Below are 23,566 nucleotides of genomic sequence, written 5' to 3'. Positions count from 1 at the left end.
TTAAGCGAAATGTTTTACTTGCGTCAAGAACAGTAAAAGAATTGAGTCAAGAATATTATTTTCTCATGTCAAGTGATTTACGTTGAGTATTTTATTTTCTTGGGTCAAATCGTTTTGTTGTTTCCTTTAAAACAACATTTTACTTAATCTAATACTCATAGTCTTGATCCAAGAAAATGGAAAGATTAATAGAAATAAATACTTGTTTCAACTTGATTAAAATTTAGTACTTGGCAGAAGTAAATACAGTGCCGCTCAGCAGATTTTGCCCACCTTTGAGAATTTTACGCTTGGCGAAAAGTTTTATATTTCGGTTGCTAATAAAGATATAATAATGAGTGAGGACTTTTTTGAAAGCTTATATCTTCTACTTTTATGATATCTAAAACAGACATTAAAAAAAAAATTTTTTATTGTTTAATTGCTCAAAATAAAAATCCAAAATTTCCGGTTTTTTTTGTAATTTTAAAATCGCTGCAGTTTTTAAACCAGTCATCACATTTTAATCGTTGATAAGCCATTTGAAAGCTAATTTTATCACCTTTAAAATGATTCCTTGTAAACTTTAATACGATAATTTGTAACAAAGATATGGACAATTGTTTTAAAAAACTGCACTTTTTTTCAACTAGTCATAACTCAAGAACGATTGATTTTTGAAAAAAATTGTTGAGAAGAAACATGTGCCTTTTTATGTATAGAATTAGAAAAAAAATATTTAGACATAAAAAAAAATTTTTTTTTTTTTGACATATTTTGATTTTTTTGAAAATCAGCACTTTTTGTAATTAGTAATAAGTCGAGAACGGTTGGCTTTAGAAAAAAATTTTTCAAGATAAAAAATGCCTATTTTTATGTATAGAATTAGAAAAAAAATATTTCGAATTAAAAAAAAAAATTTTTTTTTTACATATATTACACATATAGAAATATAAAACTTTTCGCCAAGCGTAAAATTCTCAAAGGTGGGCAAAATCTGCTGAGCGGCACTGTATGTTATTATCGCAACCCAATATTTTATTTTCCCGAAGTACCAAAAAGTATTCAATCAAGAATATTAGGTTATTAAGCAAAATAATAAAATATTGTCTGAAGAATTTCCATTTCTTGAATCAAATAGTTTTATTCATTTGCATATTAATTCATTTATATATAACAAAAATATAGTTGTTTGCAAAAAAAAAAAAAGTTACACGCAATTTTATATAGTGTTGACCAATAAGAAAAGGTTAATATATTTATGTTTCCTATTCTATTAAATAAATGTTTAGTAACGTAAATAAAAAAAAAACAAATTTATTTAAAACCAGTTGACTAGAACCTGTTGATTAAAGAATTTTTAAAAGTTTTACCTGAATACTACAAAAATGTTTAAATTTTAGCAAATTCACTCAGTACACCGGTGAGTGAACAAAGTTTATTTGTAACATTGTAACATTTGTTTTCTTGACGTTCGTCAAACAAGTTCGCGTTAATTATTTTTAATTGCGTGTGCAAAAATTAGAAGATAACATTGTAGCAATAATATAAAATTGTTTCCTTAATAAAAGCGTTTATAACAATATTCTGATTAAGGTAAGAACATTATTGAAAATTTTTTTAGCTATAACATATCGACAAATTTATTTTGTTTAGCATTTTTATATTAAATAGAAATAAAAAAAAAATAGTTACATATTTAGTAATAATAATTATTGCTGAACAGAACTGAAAATTATTATTTATTATTACAAAAATTATTATTGTAAAATAATTGTTTGTTTTGTTACTAAGATTAAAGTAATAACAATTATAACAATAAAAAATATAAATAATAATAATAATTAACAGTCTCCACCTTCGCTTTATTGCACGTGCGTATATACGTGCCATGACAAAAATGCCATTAAAAAAGTATTATTAATATTCGATTTAAGTGTTAGGTTTTTGGAGTCGGTGATTCCGAATTTGATATCAGATTTACAAAATTCAAAATGTTTAATCCAATATGACGACCAAAAATTTTTAAATTTGACATAATTCGCTGGAAACTTGTTACTCAGGGGATTGTGGAGTCGCTATATTCAAATTTGATGCCAGATTCTCATAATACTTATAAAAATTTCAGATTCAATATACCTATTTTTATAATAAATACTATTCATACAAATTTTTTTGTTCGGGAGTTTTAGGAGTTGCTCCCGTGTAGAAATTTATCGTGGAAATGTATGAGAAACTGTCCAGTTGTGCTAGATTCAACCTAGCATCTAGAAGGGAAAACTGGACAGGCTTGAACGTGGGATGTAACGCTATAGCAACGTCAAGAGTTTGTACAGGTCTTTTGTCTAGTCCTTGTCTAGTAAAATAAAGTAATTCTAGCCAGTTCCACGATAATAAAAAAGCAGATTCTACCTATACATAGAATAATTGATATTTGTAAATATAAAAGAATATTTTTCAATTTTACTCTTTCGTTTGTTTAACATAAATTATATTACAAAAGTGTTTCTTAATAACACAATTCCTCTTACATTTTTGAAATTAATTGTAATACATTTTTGTTAAATTGGATTTTTTCTTTAAAACAGAAACACATTCACTACAAAAATCGTACTTGTATATTGATAACTAATTACATATACATATATTCTTGCAATTACAAAAAATTCACTCAAAATTGTCAAGATTTATTATTTATTATATAAAGATTGTATATTTTGAGAGACAACCTCTGAGACTATTAATGACACATATCGCGTGTCCTTTTTCTAATAAATGTTTGTTTTATGCTGTACATTTTAACCTGCACACTGACACTCTTCAAAAATGCAAAAATATGGAAACTGATCACTAGATTTATAAATTTGGTATTTTTTCACAACAAAATATAATACAATAATAAACCTTTGGTTTGATTTTACCGTGCACTATGTCAAGTACTGATTTCGTTTGCTAGATTAACGAATTCGCAGTGCCACCTTCTCTACGACATATTGTACTAAATTCTTCAATCATTATCCTAAACAGAGCCTGGCTAATTCCTAGACAACCTACTATACGAACTTGTACTGAATTTTAAAATCAGTGTCCTAGACAAATTTTAGCCAGATTCTAGACAAGCATTCATATTAAAGAAAATAAAGGAAAAACTGTACATTTACTTTTCGGGGCCAGGACAGTTTTTTCAGAATAAATTTCCACGACAAATACTGTCTAGCATTAATCTATTTCTAGGAAGGCTACGATAAATTTCTACACGGGCTGATATCAAATTTGATGACCAAGTAAAATTTTTTAAATGTCGAATACAATTTAGCGACAAAAATTTTTGAAATTGAACGAATACGCTTATTAAAATTTGTTAATTTACCCAAAAAAGGAAAAAAAAATTCACTAGACTGCTAAGGGGTTAATAACAATAATAACTAACAATATAAGTGCTAATAATTTAAGAATATAAGTAACAGTTGTCAGGTACATTATTTTTACTTATTTAAATATAGTGAATTATTTAATGTAATATTCGTGTATTGTTATTTATATTAAAATTACGATAATCGTTAAATTTTATTATTATTAGGTACAGGAAACCTACTTTTTCAGAACGAACGATCAATTATGATTCACAACACCCGATTTCTCAAAAAATTGCTATTATTTATAAATTCACTGACAGAGCCATAAAACTTTTACATAAGACTTTTCATTCAAAAAATATAGATTATGTTAAAAGAGTTTTACTTCGTAATAATTATCCAATTTTTTTATAGATAAATACATTAAGAAACGCATTTTCTCAATTAAATCAAATATTCAGAAAAATAACAATTTAAACTCATTTCTATATAAAAAATCACCAAAAGCTTTTTTACCATACATACAAAATTTATATGAGAGAACTTCTTCTATGCTTAGAAAATATAATATATTAACCCAACCAAAAATTTCAGTATTATACCAAAGTTGATTACTGGCGCAGTACTGGTTCAGTATTGGCTGCCGAGGCTGGGCAGTCTGTACTGAACCAGTACTGGTATTTTCATTGTATCCGTACTGGTGTAGTACTACCCTCCCAGTACTGGCAAACCAGTACTGAGCCGATATTGAGCCAGTATTGGCTCAAATAGATTTTCTTTTTGATTAATACTAGTTTACAAAAAGTTTTAGAGTGAACCCGATGAATCTTTTTGTTTAAATATTTTGTTCATCAAAATTTTTTCAACTTGATTTTATTTTTCAAAATTAAAATGTACTTTATAATATAAGAAGATGATATCGATCATTCCGAGTCAAGGATTAAATAAAAAATAAAAACATTATTCTTTACGTTTCAATGGCACAGCCATCCTCTTCAGAAACTGAAAGTTTATTACAAAATATAAAAAAATTTTTTTTATAAAACTTTAAAACATTTGTAAAAAATAAAAAAATATTTCTTATAAAAAAATAAAATTAAATGACTAAATTTACCTTAAAAAATGAAAACATTATTCAAAAAAAAACTTTTTTTGACTAAGTAAATTTAAAAGTGATTAAACGTCTCAATTGACACGATTGCTAATAGACACTGATCTATGAGTAGCAGTGACACCAACTTTTGATTTTTTATGTTCATTAACGCGAACCCCCACCATTCTCTTTGTTTCACCAACATAAGATGCGGTACAATTTTTGCAATTTAATTTATAAACAACATTAGTTACTTCTGTTTTTTTGTTTTTGTCCTTACCCTTTCTGATCAAAGGGTATAACTTTTCAATTCTTGACAGAGAATCAAATGAGAACAAACGCTTGATATCCGAAATGATTCATATTAATCTGCAAAAGAATGCAATAAACAAAAAAGATGACACTCAAAATCTCAGTAATTGTTACTTCCATTTTCTCAATGATAGAAAATATTCATAACTTTTATCCCTGTCTAATAATACCTTGACGTTTCTCTATTTACATTATTGAAATAAGGTCAATGAACCTAATTTACTCTACGCTTCTTCATACTACTTTGTAATTGATCAGTGTCTATTAGCAATCGTGTCAATTGAGACGTTTAATCACTTTTAAATTTACTTAGTCAAAAAAAGTTTTTTTTGAATAATGTTTTCATTTTTTAAGGTAAATTTAGTCATTTAATTTTATTTTTTTATAAGAAATATTTTTTTATTTTTTAAAAATGTTTTAAAGTTTTATAAAAAATTTTTTTTTATATTTTGTAATAAACTTTCAGTTTCTGAAGAGGATGGCTGTGCCATTGAAACGTAAAGAATAATGTTTTTATTTTTTATTTAATCCTTGACTCGGAATGATCGATATCATCTTCTTATATTATTAAATACTACCGAGTGAGAGAATCAAAATTTTATTAAAATGTACTTTATTTTGCTTTTCTGTGGGTAAAATTATTTAAACAAAAAGTTTTCTGAGACCAAGTCTAAAACATTTTGCAAGATTTTCTTTTTTGTTTTCAGATATGCAATAAACCAAAAAAATTTTTAAACGATCAAACTAAAAATAAATAATAAAAAACATGAAGATAACGATCACTCCGAGTCAAGGCGAACAAAAGAAAACAAAACTATTTCTTTTTACGTTTCAGCAGCACTGCTGCCCTCTTCAGAAACAATAAAAAAGAGAATTTTCTTCAAGTAATTCATTTGAAGAGAGGAATAGACGTCTGTACGATAGACAGTCTATCTAAAAATAAAAAAAATTTGTTTATAAAAAATTAATATTTTTTAAAATAAAATTTATAATATAAATTTAATTAAAAAAATTAAATACAATCTCAAGTAAAATTGCACAAATGTTATATTATCAATAATATAAAATATATAATTAACCTTTCTTAATAGGAATTATAAAAAATAGTTAAACCTACAAACTTATATATTTCAATGATCAATAAAATTATTGTAATTTGTTTCTGGATGTAATTCTTCAGTTTCTTCCAAAAGTGAATTATAAATAAAAATTTAATGTTAATTTAAAAATAATTTAGATAATTTTTTTAATAATTACCTAATTTCAGGAAATCAGTATTCATTATTTATTAAATCATTATATTTGTGATGAGTTAATTTGTAAACTAATTTTGTTTTATGTAAATTGAATTGAATTCAATGTTAATTTATTTATATTTGATATAATAATTAATAAATTAAAGAGAATAATAAAATAATAAAATAGTTAATTGCATAATTATATACATTATAATTATTTTATAAACATTTTTATTTTTACTGAACTGTTTTTATATATATTATAAAAACTTTGGTTTTATAATAAACATAATTTAATATTTATTTTTTGATTTTTTAAAATAATAATTTGCAATATATATTATAAGAAGGAATGAAAATTCTTTGTGTTTTCGATTTTATATAATAAAATATTAATTAGTTAGTTGACTAATTTAATTAATATTTAATTTGTGTTGGGTTACTAAAAATTTCAGACACTTTTTCCTAAGTATACCAATAAAGTATTACCTGGAGTGAAACCAGTACCAGTACTCGGCCAGTACTGAACCAGCAGTGGTTACCAGCACTGGTATCAACTTTGGTAGCCAATACTGGTAAAATGTTATCATCCCAAAGTTACGCCAACTCTGGCGCCAATACTGGATGCCAGTACTGCGCCAGTATTTGTCAGTACTGCGCCATTACTGCGCCATTAGTAAATTTTTGATTGGGAACTGTTCCAGTAAATAATAGAGTTTTGAACCATAATTTGATCAAGAAAGGTAAAGATAAAAATAAAAAATCTGAAAATACCAATGTAGTTTAACTGTATGAACTGTATATGAATTGTCCTGCTTCTTATGTTGGTGAAACAAAGAGAATGGTGGGAGTAAGGATTAATGAACATAAAAAATCAAAAGTGGGTGTTACCGCAACACATAGAAACTTACTAAAACATGACTTTGACTGGGACAATTTTAATATTCTTGACAATGAATCAAATGAAAATAAACGACTTATTTCAGAAATGATTCACATTAATCTACAAAAAAGTGCAATCAATAAAAAAGATGACATTCAGAATCTTAGTAATTGTTACACTCATTTCCTTAACGATAGAAAATATTCACAATACTCATTCTTGTTTGACTATACTGTTACTTAGTCTTTCTCTATTTATATTAATTGATTTGAGGTTAACGACCTCAGAATTACATGTTATTGATTGTATTTATTGAATTTTCGATCAGTGTCAAATTATACGTCGTGCGCCGACAGGAATTTTAAAATTTAACAATTTTAAAAGTTTTCTTATAATTATTATTATCTTAATTTTATTTATTTAATTTCCAATGATAAAGGTTTTTTTTATAATTAGGGTTCCGTACCCGAAGGGGGAACCCTATTAATGAGACTAGTGAAGCAAGGCATGTACCCCCCCCCCTAGCGGCCACACGAATTTATCTAGAGGGCTGAAATTTGGTATACATATGTATTTTGGCGTGTAGATTACAGGAAAAATATAGCGAATCTCATAGGAATTGATTATCATAGCGTTGTCAAGGAAAAACCATGAATTTTTACGAAAAATCCCTGAAAATGACTATGTACCCCCCCTCTGGTTGCCACATCTTTTTCCATAGAGAGCTCAAATTTGGTACACTTATGTATTTTTACGTGAAAATTACAGGAAAAATATAGCGAACATGATTCGGATCAATTTACATAGCGTTGTCAAGGAAAAATCAAAAATTTTGAAAAAAAGCGTTTAATCCACCTAGCGCACACACTATTTGACCAAGATAGTTCATATTTGGTATACTTACGTATTTTTGCGTGTAGATTACAGGAAAAATATAGCGAGCACGATTGGAGTTGATGATCATATTGTTTTTAAGGAAAACTCATATTTTTAGAAAAAATCATGGATTTTTCGAATAAAAAAAGAAGAAAATTTTATCTTAAGGAATTCAAATTTATACATTTTTACGTATTTTTACGTGTAGATTACAAAAAAAATAGCGAGAACGATTAGAGTTGATTATCATAGAGTTTTTTAGAAAAAACTGATAATTTTTTATAAAAATCATGAATTTTCTTCAAAAAACAAAGAAAATATTATCTAATGGGCTTCAAACTTATACATTTTTATGTATTTTTACGTATAGATTACAAAAAAAATATAGTGAGCATGATTGGAGTTGATAATCATAGCGTTTTTAAGGAAAAACTGATAATTTTCGTTATATGTGACTATGTGTCTATCTATGTGTTTTTATGCTCACATTACAGGAAAAATTAAACAAAATTGGAATTTTTCCACATGCCTTCACACTTTAACCCCTTAAATTTTAGGTTTAAGGGTACGGAACCCTCGGTTTTAATGCGAGTGTAACTCGCACTTGTCCGATTTTTTTTTATTGTTCTTAATAATCTTCTACAATGATTGTGAAAAAATATTTATTTTTTATTTTTTTTGTAATAACAAATTTTTAGTTTTCTGAAGAGGACGGCTGAGCCGTTGAAAACGTTAAAAATTGTGTTTTCTTTTATTACCTGACTCGGAGTGATCGATATCTTCATACTATATATTATTATTATTATTATTATTATTATTTATTTTAGTAATGAAAAATAAAAGTTGTTAAACTGACATTTTTTTAAAAATATTGATATGCTACAAAAGAATTAGGTACAAACAAGTTAGTCTTTTGTAATTACTAATATATACACACGTATTTTATGGTATTTCGCACAATTATTTATATTTTGATATCTAGGTGGAATAAAAAGAAAAATATTATCATAAGTAGGAGATCATTTGTAGAATTAATTATAATATTTAAATTCTAGTATGTAAATGCTTGAAAATTTCTTGTTTTTAGCATCAGTACTGTGTGCAAAGTTAATTTTTAAAATAATTCTCCTCCTACGCTCACGTAATAATTTAAATCATCACAATTTATATTCTAACATTTTAAATATTATTACATTTAAATTATATTTGCATTAATTATTTTTAGATTAAGGTATCACTTAATATTTGTCCTTCTTTTATTATTTTTAATTAAAAATTTTTTAATCTATTTTTATAAAGTAAACCCAAAATAATAATGAAAAAAATAATAAACAAACAAAAATTAAAATAAAAACAGAAAAAAAATTTGTTTATTAATTATTGCAACCTGAATTAACGAAAGATATGCTATCTTTATTTATTAATGATCATTATCTTTTCGTTACATTATACATTATATTTTTATATTCTTTATACAATCTCGCATATTTCCTGTTATAAAAAAAGGTCTCCATAAATTATTGTACCAGTTTTTATTTATTTTTCAATTCATCTAAGAAGTGATACAGACGACGATTAATAGAATTCTCAGATATAGATACTTATATGAACTGTATATATAACTATGAAAAACAATTGATCAAGAAAATTTAAAGGGTGGGAAATAACAACAGTGTTAAACTCACTTTCAAACATAATGATCAAATATAAGAAGTCAGTCTGTGATATTTTTTAATTCTAAAAGTCACTTATTATTATTAAAGGTTTTAGTTTCTATGGAAATTTTTCATTATTAAAAACTTGGTATGATTAAAAATTCGTACAAGTGAAAGCATATAAATTTAAAAAATTTGACTTAAATTTAAATTAAAAAATGCTTTATAAAATTTGTTTCAATTTAACAAATTTTTATAAGTATACTAAAAAATACATATTTATATAATTTTTGTGTTTCAGCACATTACGGAATAATATCTATAAAATGAGAACCAGTAACTCGTTACTGATAGCTTCTTTATATCTACTGTCAACATTTTTGAACAGGTAAGATTTTCATTGGATATTCATAAATTTTCTATAAAACAAAAATTTCAATCAGAACCACTAATTTTCTTAGTTTTTCATTCTGCAAATATTAGCTTATTATTAATTATAAAAATAGTTACTTAATTATCAATTATTACATGAATAATTTTCTAATAATTAATTATGTTAATTATAATCTTATATTATTTATGTCAATAATTATTTATCTAATTATTATTTATGAAAATATTTACTTACATATTAATTATCTAAATAAATATAAAATTATAATCATATTGTAAAGAATTTGTCCGTTTTCTTCTTTGTAGTCACGCAAGTCCACACATCACACAATTAAAAAAACCAAGAAAATTCATTATCGATACGGATGCAGGAGGTGATGATGCTATAGCAATTCTTTTAGCATTAAATTATGAAGCAATGCACAAGGACGAAATAGAAATAATTGCAATTACATGTACACATGGTAATACTAAGGAAAAAAACGTCGAAAAAAATGTATTGAAAATATTAACTGTTGCAAAAAGGGCTGATGTAAGTAACAAAGAAAAAATTACCGAAACATTTGTTTTAAATTTCAACTTGAGTTTTTATTATTTTGTATTAATGTATTTCAATATTTTACACTCAGAGAGAAAAAGTTAATTTGACTTAACTATAAATAGTTGATAAATTAACCTATTTTGTTTGACACAATGAAAAAGTTTAGTTAACTCAAATAAAAATTTGGTTCATTCCAATAAATGCGTATTTAAAAATATTACATTAAGACATTCGATCAAAATAAATAATTTTAGTTAAATGCAATTGTTTCAAACAAATTTTTTTCTGAGTGTTGTTTTAATAATATATGCCTAAAGCCCATGACAATTAAAATTGGGACGAGGCTGGTGAGTAACTGATACTGTAAGATTACACACATAAGGAAACGAGTACTACATTATCTATTACTGATATAAACAATTTTTAATTTGCTTACCAATGTCTTTCTTCAAAGGACAAAAGATAGTTAATCTGTTGCACAAGTTTTGCAATAGAAAAATAATGTCAATATAAGAATATCATTTATTTAGATAATACACCGAAAAAAAGGTATTCTAGTTTTAAGATTATTATTTTCTTAAAAAAATATTCTTAAAAATATTCTTAAAATATTCTAGTTTTAAGAATGTTATATTCTTACATAAATATTCTTAATAATATTCTTAAGCAGATTCTAACTTTAAGAATATTTTCTATGTACTAAATCTTCTTCTTCTTAAAACAAGAATATGCGCTAGAATTGACGTGCTGCTAGCTTGTTCGCGTCGCCATTGACTAACGAGTCGTCGTGCAATTATTTTATTAATATAATTATAGTTTTTTTGATTAAATGTTGATTACCAAAAGTGGTCAACATTACCTCTATTTGCCGCGAAAACTGTCAAGCGTGTATGCAGTCGTCGCCACGATCCAACAACGTGTATATAGCTATATAGCTGTTATCGATTGCTTTTTCAGTGTAGCATCGATAAAGACGAGTGTTCTAACGTTGTTGTTGTTTTCTGCTTTTTTTGTTCTATTTTGCAATGTTTTATATTATTATTTATATTTGTGTGTTGTGTGTAGGTAATAATATAAACACCATGAAAAGAGTGAGAGGTCTTACTATGGATTTGATAATTAAGTTTAAAGTATTCTTAAAACTGCTAGAAGTATATTTCTTGATACAAGAAGAAAATATACTTATTTTAAGATTATATTCTAAAAAAGTGATTCTAAGAAAATATTCTTAATATAAGAAGATTCTATTCTTAATTTAAGAATATATTCGTGGCGCCTATTTAAGTCTCGCATATTCTTAAAATAAGTTGAAAATTCTTAAAATTAGAATATCGTTTGTTCGGTGTAGATTTAGTGTTGTTTGGTATAGATGAATCAGTATATAATGAAGCCTAAGGGCGCACTCACACCTTTTGGTTGCCTGCCTGCCTGCAGGAGTTGTCATGGCAACGTGAAGGAGTAACAGAGATAGTAAATTCAAATTTGAATTTTCTCTCTCTGTTACTCCTACATGTTGCCATGACAATTCCTGCAGGCAGGCAGGCAGCCAAAAGGTGTGAGTGCGCCCTGAATGCGAACCGCACCCGTACAGACCGCCAGTACCGATGGTCTGTACCGATTCGGATCCCAAAATACAAACCACGCGGTACAAATTCAGCTCCGACTTTCGGATCCGCCTTCGTACAATCGTCAGTACTGTCGGGGTACTGGATTTGTTCCGCCTGCAGATCTCATTTTTTTACGGGGCGTCGGAAGAATGCCGGATGTTAAATCTGTACTGGCTCGGTACTGAGGCGGATCCGACTTGCAGATCTCAACAATAATTATTATATTATAATTCCCATTATCAGTTCACTGCAAAAAAATAGTATTGAATCAAGAAAAGCAGTTCCTAATTTTCTTGATCCAAGAAAATTTACTTCAAACGAATAAAATTTTCTTGGATCAAGAAAATATTTCATCAAATAAGGACAAATATATAGGTTTTCTTGAGTAATTATTAGGTTTTTCTGTGTAATCATATATATTTATTTTAATCATTACAATAATTAATTTAATTATAATATTATTATTTAATTAATAATGGTAAATATAAATATATAATTATTTAAATAATAATTTACAAATTAATTATTAATTAATTTAATTTTTAAATTAAACTTTAAATTGTTTTGTAGTAAAGTTAGCTTTAATAATTATGTCAAATATATAATTAATTGAGGTTTATATTTACTATCTATTTATTTTACATTAGTTTAAAAAACCTAATTGTGCGGTTAATTATATATGAATTCTAGTTTTTGAAAATTGTTACACAATATAAAATTCATACTAAAATTATTTAATAGAATAAATATTTGAAATATTATGTATTAAAAAAATAGAATGATAAAAATATAACAAACTTTTTTTAGGCAAAATATTTAATTATTCATAAATACAGTAGGACTCCGGTTATCCGAGCTAATGTGGACCGGACCTACCTCGGATAAAGCGAAAACTCGGATAATCCGAATTGTTATTACAATTTAACATTATTATTGTTTAAACAATTATTATTTATTACAAACGGGAACATAATATTGTATATATTTCATAATAATTTAAACAATTTGAATTTATTAAAAATAAACTCATATTTATAAAAAACTAAAATTAAAAATAACTCGGATGAAGTAGACTAGACTCAGATAATACAGAATTTCCTAGTGGGACACCACCTCGGATAATCGAGACCTCGGATAAAGCGAGCTCGGATAAACGGGGTTTTACTGTATACATTGAATAAAATATTTAAAATATACCTGTAACATCAGTTCGTATTTAAAAAATGTTCATTACGGCGTAAGAATTTTTAAATTTTTATTCAAGCTGGCAACACTTCAAGAACGCATTTACAATCTGAAAGTTCCATGCGAGTTTAGCGTAGTGGTTAGCGTGCGTGATTTCGGTGCGTAAATATTCGATTATAAGCGTAGGTTTGAACCCCCAAGCGATAGGATTTTTCAAATGTATACATAATAAAAAATATCAATAAGTTTCAAATCTATAGAACGAAAATCCGCAGTCAGAGCAATGCCAGTTCCCAGCCGGTTGAATTCTTAATACATCGACTCCTTACTGCCGGTTCCCGGACGGTAGGAATGGCTGTACCGAGCCGGTTGCCAGCGCGCTCCTGGTCAAGTCACTTTTCGGTATAATGCCTGTATACCTAGCCGGTTGGCAGGCGGATCCCAGCCAGTACAGTCATACCGACGTCGGTACTGGCTGGAATCCGCGCCAGTTGGAAATTTCCGCCTGGGGTAATGTAGATTCTAAAGATATTTTTATAGAAATGTTAGTGGAACTATTATATAATATCCAGGTCACTTTGTGACGATTCAAATCCGATATAATAACAAATGAATGGAGGATACTTTTTGGTTCTTATTGCGTTAATCATTATAATATTTTTATTTATTAATAATTTACGGTAACGTATTTAATAAAAAAAATAAATTCATTTGTTTGAAAAAACAGATTCCTGTTTATGGAGGTGCAGAAAGAGCACTAATAAACCATTATAAGGGTATTCCTTTTTTTGGAAATGATGGACTTGGTGATTTTGAATTTACAGAGGAAATTATAGCAAAAGTTGATAAATCTTCATTGGCAGCTGTGGCTTTAATTAATTTAATCAAATTGCATCCTGGTAAATATACAATTGCATATTAAAATTCAAACATAAAAAAAATCTACATATTAGACTTGAAATAAATTTATAAATGGAACAAGTCCATTAACTATTTAATTTAAGACACATACTGGGGCTAAATTTAATTATTATTTATTAGATACCTAATTAATATAATAATTATTATTAAATAATTAGTTATTAAAGAACATGCAATAATTTATTAATAAACACACAATTAACGGGCTTATTAAATTAATTTTAGGAGAAGTAACTATAATTGCACTTGGTCCAGTGACAAATTTAGCTCTGGCCACGAGACTTGAATCAGCATTCATTGAAAATGTGGGTGAATTAATCATAATGGGATCAAGCGTTGCTGGCATAGGAAATGAAATGCCTAACGTTGAATTTAATTTTGCAATTGACCCTGAAAGCAATTTTATAGTCATGAACTCAACAAAGAAACCATGTATTCTTTTTCCATGGGATACTGCTCTTAATTCTCGGATTGATAAGGTAAATTAATTAAAATTTCTCTAATCGTAAAAATAAAATTATCCATTATTTAACATTTTAGTTAAAAACTTTTTTTTTTGTTGTTTTAGAAATGGAGGACAGAAGTTTTTGGCCAATTGAATTCATCTTCGGTAAAATTTTTAAATAAAGTTGAAGCAATTTATATGCCTAAAGCAAAAAGTTGGTCATCAGTTGACACTGTAACTGTTGCAATAGCAATTTGGCCTAATTTAATTAAAAAATCTATTATCACGAATGTTACACCAGTGTTCGATGGTGCTGCAAAGGGATCAGTTCTTGTTGATTATCGAAATTCTACGGGAAAACCGAAAAATGCAAAAATAATTCAGTCTTTTGATATTGAATTGTTCAAGGAAAAATTACTTTTATATTTTTCTCATTAGAAAACATTTCATTGTAATATTCATTAAATTAATATTATAATTAAATCTCAAAGACTACATTTATAAATAAAATAAATCCTATACTTATATATATAGGATATTATTTAAAATTAAATTTTGTCTACAAACAATTGTTGTAATATATATTGTTTATCTAGACAATGGAAATAAGTTACTCCGTATCAAGTCTTAGGGTCCTTTGTCTGGAAGCTGTATTTTGTTCTCTGTAATAATAAAAAAAAGTCTTTAAACAAACAAAAGGAGAGAAACCAAAGAAATGTATTTATTTTCGTTTCATTTTATAAATTCTGAAATGCCAGAGAACGAGGTGGAGGAGAGAAAGTCGGTGAAATGGTGGATGGAGTTACGGGGGTGGACCCCGTTGAGAGTGGTCGAGAGGTAACATGGGAGGAGAGGGCATAGAATCTAAACTGCACAATAGCTGGTAATATCGAGAGTTGGCGTCGCGAGTGCGGTGCTGGCACTATTGAATGCAATAATTATAAATTGGTGTCTTTCAGCTGACGGCAAATGGACGCGTAACGAAGCTTTACCGAGAAACTCCGTGTTTCTCTTCATACTCTACCAGCAGCCATAGTACATCTCTCTTCCCATAACTCTCTCTCTCTCTCTCTCTACCCCCATTCAAATGTTCATTTCTCCATCTGTGTTGTCACGAATGAATTTAGAGAGATGCACTTTCACGATAATTTATGAGAACAATTTTCCACTATATTTTATTTATATATCTGCATTAGGATATACTTCAATAGCTTAAAAATGATATTTCTATAATAAAATGACATTTGACAAAAGTTAATCACTGAAATTTTATTTTGTTTAAAGTAAAATAAAATCCTTTTATAGATAGAGAATTTGTTTTAAAAAAATTTTGGCAATAAAGGAATTCCTATTAATGAAGGAATAGTAAAGGCAGTGGATTTGGGGTTAAATTTTTTTTAGAAATAATAGAGGAGGGCACAAGGAACTCTCTAAATCTGAATCAGTCATATTTCACTGATTAGCAGTAGAAATCTACTAATTGTCATAGCGAGAATTGAGCAACTGATAATTAGTAGAAATTTACTGATTCAATTAGTAAAATATGAATTACTAATTGAATCAGTAATATAAACATATGGCAGCGGCTGCAAAATCTACTGATTTAACAGTTAATTTGAAAGGTTATGTTATATACAAATTACTGATTTACATAAGTTATTTTCTACTGCTTATATATTCACTAATTATATTAGTAAATTTCAAAAAATAACTGAAACTTCAGTTATAATGAAAAGTACTGATTGAATTAGTAAAATTTCTACTGATTCAGATTTAGAGAGAACATCGCTTTTCTACTCATTTTCTATAATTTAACGCAAAAATGATAAAAATAACGGGGCTTTTATACCTCCAGTATTTTGGTCAAGCAATCGGCTGGATTGAATTTTCACGGAGAATCACTGAATTTGATTGGCTCTAAAAATATTCCATTTTCACGGTGGAAATGAAATATTAGTCAGAGCCTATTAAATTCAGTGATACAGCCGTGAAAATTAAATCCAGCCGATTGCTTGACCAAAATACTGGAGGTATAAAAGCACCTTAAGGCCAGGTCCAAGTCGAGTCAGTTGTTTCTTTGAAGTTTCAATGGAACAGCTGACACGACTTGGACCTGGCCTTAAAGCAGGAAATAATAAACTGTGTTTTTTTAGTTCATTCAGCGGTCACTAGCTAGCATTGGCGCTGCCTCCTAAAGCACTGACACATTCACGTGACTTCTGTGTACGCACCGCAATGTTTGTTTTCATTTTAGTTTAAAAATATGTCTTTTTAAACTTATTTTTCTATAATAATTTAAGGGGGGAAACCACATTAGGACGCTGTTTTTTTAGCCGTTTGTTGGAATTTTTTTTAAAGGGATAAATTTTTTAAAAATAAAATGCAAGAATGACATTATGTTGCACATATATTTATCTGTGCCTCACAATTTTTTTTAAGCATTTTAATTAAAAACATTCCAAGTTAGCAACCATTAAACCAGGAGCTGCGCTGTCTAGAGTTTATATTTGCTGTGCAAGGTGGAGTCCACAAATTTGATCTAAAAGCAAAAAATGAAGGTTATTTACATTTTATTATTAATTGAACTAACTTTTAAGTAAAAGTATTAAAAATTGACACTACTTTCAAGTTAATTTTTGGCCTATTTTTTGCGTCTTTGTGATTAAAAAAAGGTATAACATTTTTTCTTCTTTCTAACGTTTACTTCACTTAATAATAAATTTAATAACGAACAATTTGAAATTTTTTTTTGAAATCGGTCAATAACATTTTAAGCTCTACACAGCAATTTCAAAAATCATGTTTCGAAAAAAACGCGTTTGAAAGAAAGTATCGAAAATTTGAAAATTATGATAAGAAAAAAATCATTTAAAGTGTTTACATTTTAATTTGCTATTCCTGCACCATACATTAGTCCTTCCTTTTCTTCATAAGTAAAATCATAAATTCACAAAGGGACTTCCTCAGCGACGCCACACGGAAAAAAAGAAAAGTAATTTTTACTACTTTCATAGTAAAATTGGACCTGTCCGAAGTTTCTGCGCATCTCTGGAAACTTTTACTCAAAAAATAGTAAAATTTACTATTTTTGTAATAATTTTTACTATTTCTGGAGTAAATTTTACTATTTCTGGAGCAAATTTTACTATTTTTGGAGTAAAAGTTGCCATAGATGCGCAGAAACTTCGGACAGATCCCATTTTACTATGAAAGTAGTAAAAATTACTTTTTCTTTTTTTCCGTGCATTACCTACCTGCTTCGCTACTCAGAGCTGAGAAAACTGAATGACAGCTGAGACATTGTGCTCCTGGCATGCTTCTGCCACCTAACGGATGCAGGACGTAATAAGGCTGTCATTATATTACTTTCCTACTTTTCGTTTTTACAATCTTTCGGATTTAAGAAATTTATAAGATAAGGATCCTTGGTGTTTTGGCTGATGATTTTGTAAAAAGAGTCCGCGTTTCGAGAAAAAAGAATTTTATAGGGTTATAATGAAATATATGCCAAAGAATTTCAGAGATCGTTCGATACTCTTAACATTTTAGTAAACATTTAACTGCGAGTTTAGTCAATCTAAAATTCACGGTTACTGAAGTTATGAATTAATATTGTTTAAATTAATCTTATAATCATAAATTATAAATAATTAGTAATGTTCTTCGAAAATGTGTACAAGTAAATGAAGAGTAAAACACTATTGAAAGATGTTTTGTAACATAATGGCATAGTGTCTTACATGTATGTATATACATACATATATGTGAAGCAGAACTTAAGCAAAAGTCTGTTTCAGATACGAGAAGGGAGAAGTGCTGCAAGCCAGTTTAGTACAGGAGTGTGTGGCCTGAGGTAGTTACCAACTTAATGAAGCTGTTTTCCGTTTAATTAGAATCCCGAGGTGATCCTCCTATTCTTAGTCGAGTCTCCTTCTTAATCCTTCCTCGCGATATTAAGATGCTAGCCGTTCCTTACTTCATGACGCGAGTACAATATACCAAATATATTACCATCGAGCTTTTGCACTTGTGGGATTAAACCCTCCACAAACTTGATAAAGTAATATTTTAAACAATTAGGTTTCTTATACGCGTGGAAATTTCGTTTAAGGAAATGAATAAAATCGCTCTTAAAATTTCATTAGGAAGTTCGTTATTTATATATGTGGCTCTTTATAAAAATATCACTAAAAAACGATGAGTAAAAATAAATATAGGTGTTTCAAATTCTAAATTTATGTATATTAGGTATATTAGAAAAGAAGTCAAAATATTTTCTTTTTATTTAAATTAACAAATAGAAACAGACAAACTGATATGATCGTATATAAAAATTATTATATGTGACAGAAGCAAGGTTGGATAATGACGCGCAAAGAAAGTCTCCAATAGGCTCGTAATGTCTCCGGAAATACTACGAGCCAATCAGAAAGTTTCTATGCGCATCATTACCCAACCCTGCTCTATATACACCAATGTGTCTATTTTTTATATTATAAAAAGAAATAAAAAATGAACTGTCAATAATAGTCAATAATATAAAAGAGGAAAACTTCATAAACTTTTTTCTTCACAGGTGAGAAATTACCTAATGTATATGGGCAAATCCACGGAACCGTACGATTTAATGACACAAATATGAAAATTTTTAAACTACGAGCACTCATTTTATTCATGAATCCATTAGTTAGAAATATATTCAGGAACTATAATTTTTTTGAGTGAACGATTTTTCTTTAATGCTGAAAGAATTATAAATAAAAAACTTTTCGAAAATTTTATTTGTCAAAAATTCATATTTCACAATGAAAAACAAATGAAGACTACTAAAGTTTTCAATAATTTACCTATTTTCATGTCGATTCTTTTAACCATGAAAATTTCAAAAAATTGTGAATTTTTTACATTTTTTTATTGTTCTAGTTGGAACACATAGTTAGCGTTTGTAAATAATAATATTAATAATAATATCTACCGTTCCCGCAAAGTTTCAACTAATTATCTTTTAAGCTGTGCGTGTGCAATAAAAAAATGTATAAATTTAAAGTGATTCACGTTTGAAGGTATTGGCATAATTATTATTATAATATATTATCTTTATTTTTGAGGACACGCGGTTTAATTAGGTCTTAATTTATTCGTTTTTTCATCAGCAATAAACTCGTTAAAAAAAAATTTGAATTGCTTTACCGCTGAAAGCACAAAATGAAAAAATCTCTGTAACTTCCAGTTATTGAAAAATGTGAGTAACACTTTTTGAATTGTTGCCATTTGGATTTAATTAAGGGCACATGTTTTTTTTTCGGATTGTAATATATTTTTCATCATCAAAAGTTTCATTTATCATGAGTTTTAGATGATTTCCTCTTACGCTGAAAAAAATATGCTCATGAAAGTCGAAAAAGTTACCACAGTAACAAGTCGAACTTGATCTTTTAAGCTCTTAAATGATTTTTTATTTCACAAGAGCACCCACACAGCACAACATCTTACACCAGGCCTACAGCAGGCTTACATGTAAGGTTTGTAAGGTAACATCGTAAGCCCATAGTAGACTTACAGTAAACCAAAAATGTCCGCCTTACAGTAAGCTTACATGGTAGGGTCGAGGTAAGCTTACACGGTAAGGTCGAGGTAAGCTTACATGGTTGGGTCGAGGTAAGCTTACATGGTAGGGTCGAGGTAAGCTTACACGGTAAGGTCGAGGTAAGCTTACACGGTAAGGTCGAGGTAAGCTTACATGGTTGGGTCGAGGTAAGCTTACATGGTAGGGTCGAGGTAAGCTTACACGGTAAGGTCGAGGTAAGCTTACACGGTAAGGTCGAGGTAAGCTTACATGGTAGGGTCGAGGTAAGCTTACATGGTAGGGTCGAGGTAAGCTTACACGGTAAGGTCGAGGTAAGCTTATGAGTAAAGGCTGTGGTAAGGTTATTATTAAGTTGTAAGGTTGAGGTAAGGTTGTGGTAAGCTTACAAGGTAAGGCAAGTTATATTCAAATAATAATATTAATAATAAATAAATATTCAATAAAAAAATTTTTCTTTTGCCTTATTCTATTTTGGGAACCTATCATTTCGCAGAAAGTTTTGAAAATAAATTTGGGAGGAGTAGGATTCGAACCCGGGACCGAAGTATATACCTAACAACCTAACCAACTGAGCTAAACGGGGAACTGACAATGAGAAAAGTAATCTTACTTTTAAAGTGGAACCAAGAAGATAATCAACTCCTTAAAAGCAAGATTACTTTTCTCATTGTCAGTTCCCCGTTTAGCTCAGTTGGTTAGGTTGTTAGGTATATACTTCGGTCCCGGGTTCGAATCCTACTCCTCCCAAATTTATTTTCAAAACTTTCTGCGAAATGATAGGTTCCCAAAATAGAATAAGGCAAAAGAAAAATTTTTTTATTGAATATTTATTTATTATTAATATTATTATTTGAATATAACTTGCCTTACCTTGTAAGCTTACCACAACCTTACCTCAACCTTACAACTTAATAATAACCTTACCACAGCCTTTACTCATAAGCTTACCTCGACCTTACCGTGTAAGCTTACCTCGACCCTACCATGTAAGCTTACCTCGACCCTACCATGTAAGCTTACCTCGACCCTACCATGTAAGCTTACCTCGACCCTACCATGTAAGCTTACTGTAAGGCGGACATTTTAGGTTTACTGTAAGTCTACTATGGGCTTACGATGTTACCTTACAAACCTTACATGTAAGCCTGCTGTAGGCCTGGTGTAAGATGTTGTGCTGTGTGGGCAGTATGAAAATTATGATTTTATTAGCTTTTTCTGTTAAATATATTATGAAAAAGATATTGATTGATTAATTAAACAAAATTTATAACAATAACACTATTTATGAATATTCACTTTAAATTTTAGAAAGAGTTAAATAATGGCAGAAGGCCGAAAGACAAAATCTATATTTTATTTATTCGATTATACTTTAATAATAATGAGATCGATTCTGAAGGAAACAACTTCTAATTAATTTATTGGGATTCACCGTCCAGTTGACGACGACGATACCTCGTCTCATTTTTATTATTTTTAAAATTTTAATTATTTTACATTAAAGGAAATAGAACACAACTTGACTCTACAAACACCAAGATGAGAATGAGAGTAAAATGGCTGACGAATCAAACTCGAAAGCATCGTTAAACAGCGGCCTCTCTTTTCGGTATCATTGAAATCAATTAATATTCAATAATATAATACCCGCGACCGATAATCGATACGCAGTCGTGGGTAAAGAAGATCCCTACACTATCCGATGTTAAATTGATTGATGCGAGTAGTCTAAAGGAAATTCACTGCTAATAATAGTTTGACAGATCGTCAACAAAACAGCAATTTCATCTTCCTGGTGTTCTTGAATATTTGAGACTCTCATCCAAATATATACACCAGGAAGCTCTTCCCTAGATGACTTATGATTTCAATAATATAGATAGTGATGTCCTCAACGTCTTTCTGACCCGGCGAGATTCCTCAATGCCTCTCAAGAGTTTTCATAACAGAACGAAAGGACAAATCAGAATCGAATTTAATTATTAGAAGTCGACTATTAATCTGACAACTTTGGCAAGTTGGTTTGCTAATACGTGAATTTATTATATAAACAAAATGAAGTGAGTATCATAAGAAAACAATTTTTATAATTTATAACATTTTACAGCCATTATGGCTGGATTCCCATCTTGGTATCGTTTATTTACAAAATTTATTTAAATTTATTATTTTTAAGTCATTTGTACGCGACAAAATGCCGCGTTACAACACATATAAAGTACAAAATACAACATAGAGAAATTGGTATGTTTAAGAAAGTTTTCTTTTGTTCCAAATTTGAACGGCTAATTAATGTTTTTATTCCGAGAGTGGAGATTTTTTCGCCGGAAAAATTCTATGTTGCATGTGTAAGGGTTACAAAAGAGAATTAAGGAGAGGATGCAAGTGAAGATGTAGACGGCATAGTAGTCGTCGTCGACGGCGGCGGCCATGTTGAGGGCCGGCGGTCTTTTATTTCGCAAACAATAGAAGGGCGCTTTGTTTCAGGCATTGTCAGGCGGACAGTAACGCGCGCACAAAAGTTATAATGAAACGCTATTTATTTAAATGTATAGGTGCTTGGTGCCACCCCCTCCGGTTCCTCTAGGATCTCTCTCTCTTTCTCTCTCTAAGTATATACATATACAAACCAACCTCACTCTGTACCAGCCGTTCTTATTCCGTATTCTTTTATTCAAGCTACCACATTTACGAAGCCATTCTTTCCCTAGCAATTGTCTTTTTACATTAGTATATGTGCCTTCATCTATATCCTCATACAATCCTCCTTTTAGGGGTAAGGGTTTACGAGCAAAGTGTTTCAAAAAAAAAAACTATATACACATATAACAATTGTATTACATTAATCTTGGAAATTTTGTTCTTATTAATTATTTTTTGATAAATTGGAATTATATTTTGGACTGATTAAATAAATAACGCTAATGCGTATTGATTTAAAATATAATCTCAAATATCATAAAACTATTTATAATGTCTTTAGCTACTCTTTTTGTTATACGTCATCAAATTACTTGCTAGCTAATTGATTTGAAATATTAAAGTTGATTTAAAAGTCAATGACAATCGCACATATAGAGATGTCTATATGAATATTCGACGAATTGGAACGAAACCTTATACTTCGGAAAGGGTTCTTATAATTGATTGATGCAAATAGAATGATAGTTTCATTGAAAGAAGTCGAGAATTCAAAAGAATAACTAGATAAGAAGAAATAGAAGGAGAATTAAACAAAAAGTTATTCTAAAAATATTTTTTTTTGTATTTCCAAATAGAAAATGATAATATTCATAAAACTGGTTTAAATATAAAATGTTAATTGAACAAGTATTAACACAACATTTATATACGCAATGTAACCTTTTTATTATATATGAAGGGAAGGATTAGATTCATTAAAAATCAATAACAAATTCTTTAAGATGTTAATTATTCATTATATTCGTAGAAATTGGACCCAATTATACGACTTCCTCCGGGTGAATGGTCAAT

The 23,566-nt window shown here is 28.6% G+C and overlaps 1 protein-coding gene across 4 annotated transcripts; it reads left to right on the top strand.

Annotated features, from left to right (window-relative positions):
- Positions 1–1,361: 1,361 nt before the first annotated feature.
- On the top strand, positions 1,362–15,669 carry LOC127286443 (uncharacterized). Of its 4 annotated transcripts, none has more exons than XM_051312875.1 (6): positions 1,362–1,575; positions 9,694–9,780; positions 10,092–10,317; positions 13,846–14,017; positions 14,265–14,518; positions 14,608–15,669. In XM_051312875.1, exons 2-6 carry the CDS (start codon positions 9,719–9,721, stop codon positions 14,920–14,922), a joined length of 1,029 nt encoding a protein of 342 aa, XP_051168832.1. In that variant the 5' UTR covers positions 1,362–1,575; positions 9,694–9,718; the 3' UTR covers positions 14,923–15,669. The 4 variants fall into 4 exon arrangements, with proteins under 4 accessions (XP_051168832.1, XP_051168834.1, XP_051168835.1 ...); XM_051312877.1 differs by lacking the exon at positions 1,362–1,575 and adding an exon at positions 5,015–5,094; XM_051312878.1 differs by lacking the exon at positions 1,362–1,575 and adding an exon at positions 9,349–9,393.
- The last annotated feature ends 7,897 nt before the right edge of the window (positions 15,670–23,566 follow it).

The sequence above is a fragment of the Leptopilina boulardi genome, unplaced genomic scaffold, assembly GCF_019393585.1.
Source record: "Leptopilina boulardi isolate dan_hultmark-lab unplaced genomic scaffold, ZJU_Lbou_2.1 LbouV2_354, whole genome shotgun sequence".
In the NCBI taxonomy this organism is placed as follows: Eukaryota; Metazoa; Arthropoda; class Insecta; order Hymenoptera; family Figitidae; genus Leptopilina; species Leptopilina boulardi.
Note: the sequence above shows the minus strand (reverse complement) of the source record. Positions and strands in the feature narration are given on the sequence as shown.

What these genes read in the sequence shown, in the direction of transcription:
- LOC127286443 (XM_051312875.1), top strand. Translation starts at nt 9,719, where the DNA reads ATGAGAACCAGTAACTCGTTACTGATAGCTTCTTTATATCTACTGTCA. An exon ending in CTGTTGCAAAAAGGGCTGAT is followed by an intron (nt 10,318 to 13,845) that starts GTAAGTAACAAA and finishes TTGAAAAAACAG; the next exon opens with ATTCCTGTTTATGGAGGTGC. An exon ending in TTTAATCAAATTGCATCCTG is followed by an intron (nt 14,018 to 14,264) that starts GTAAATATACAA and finishes AATTAATTTTAG; the next exon opens with GAGAAGTAACTATAATTGCA.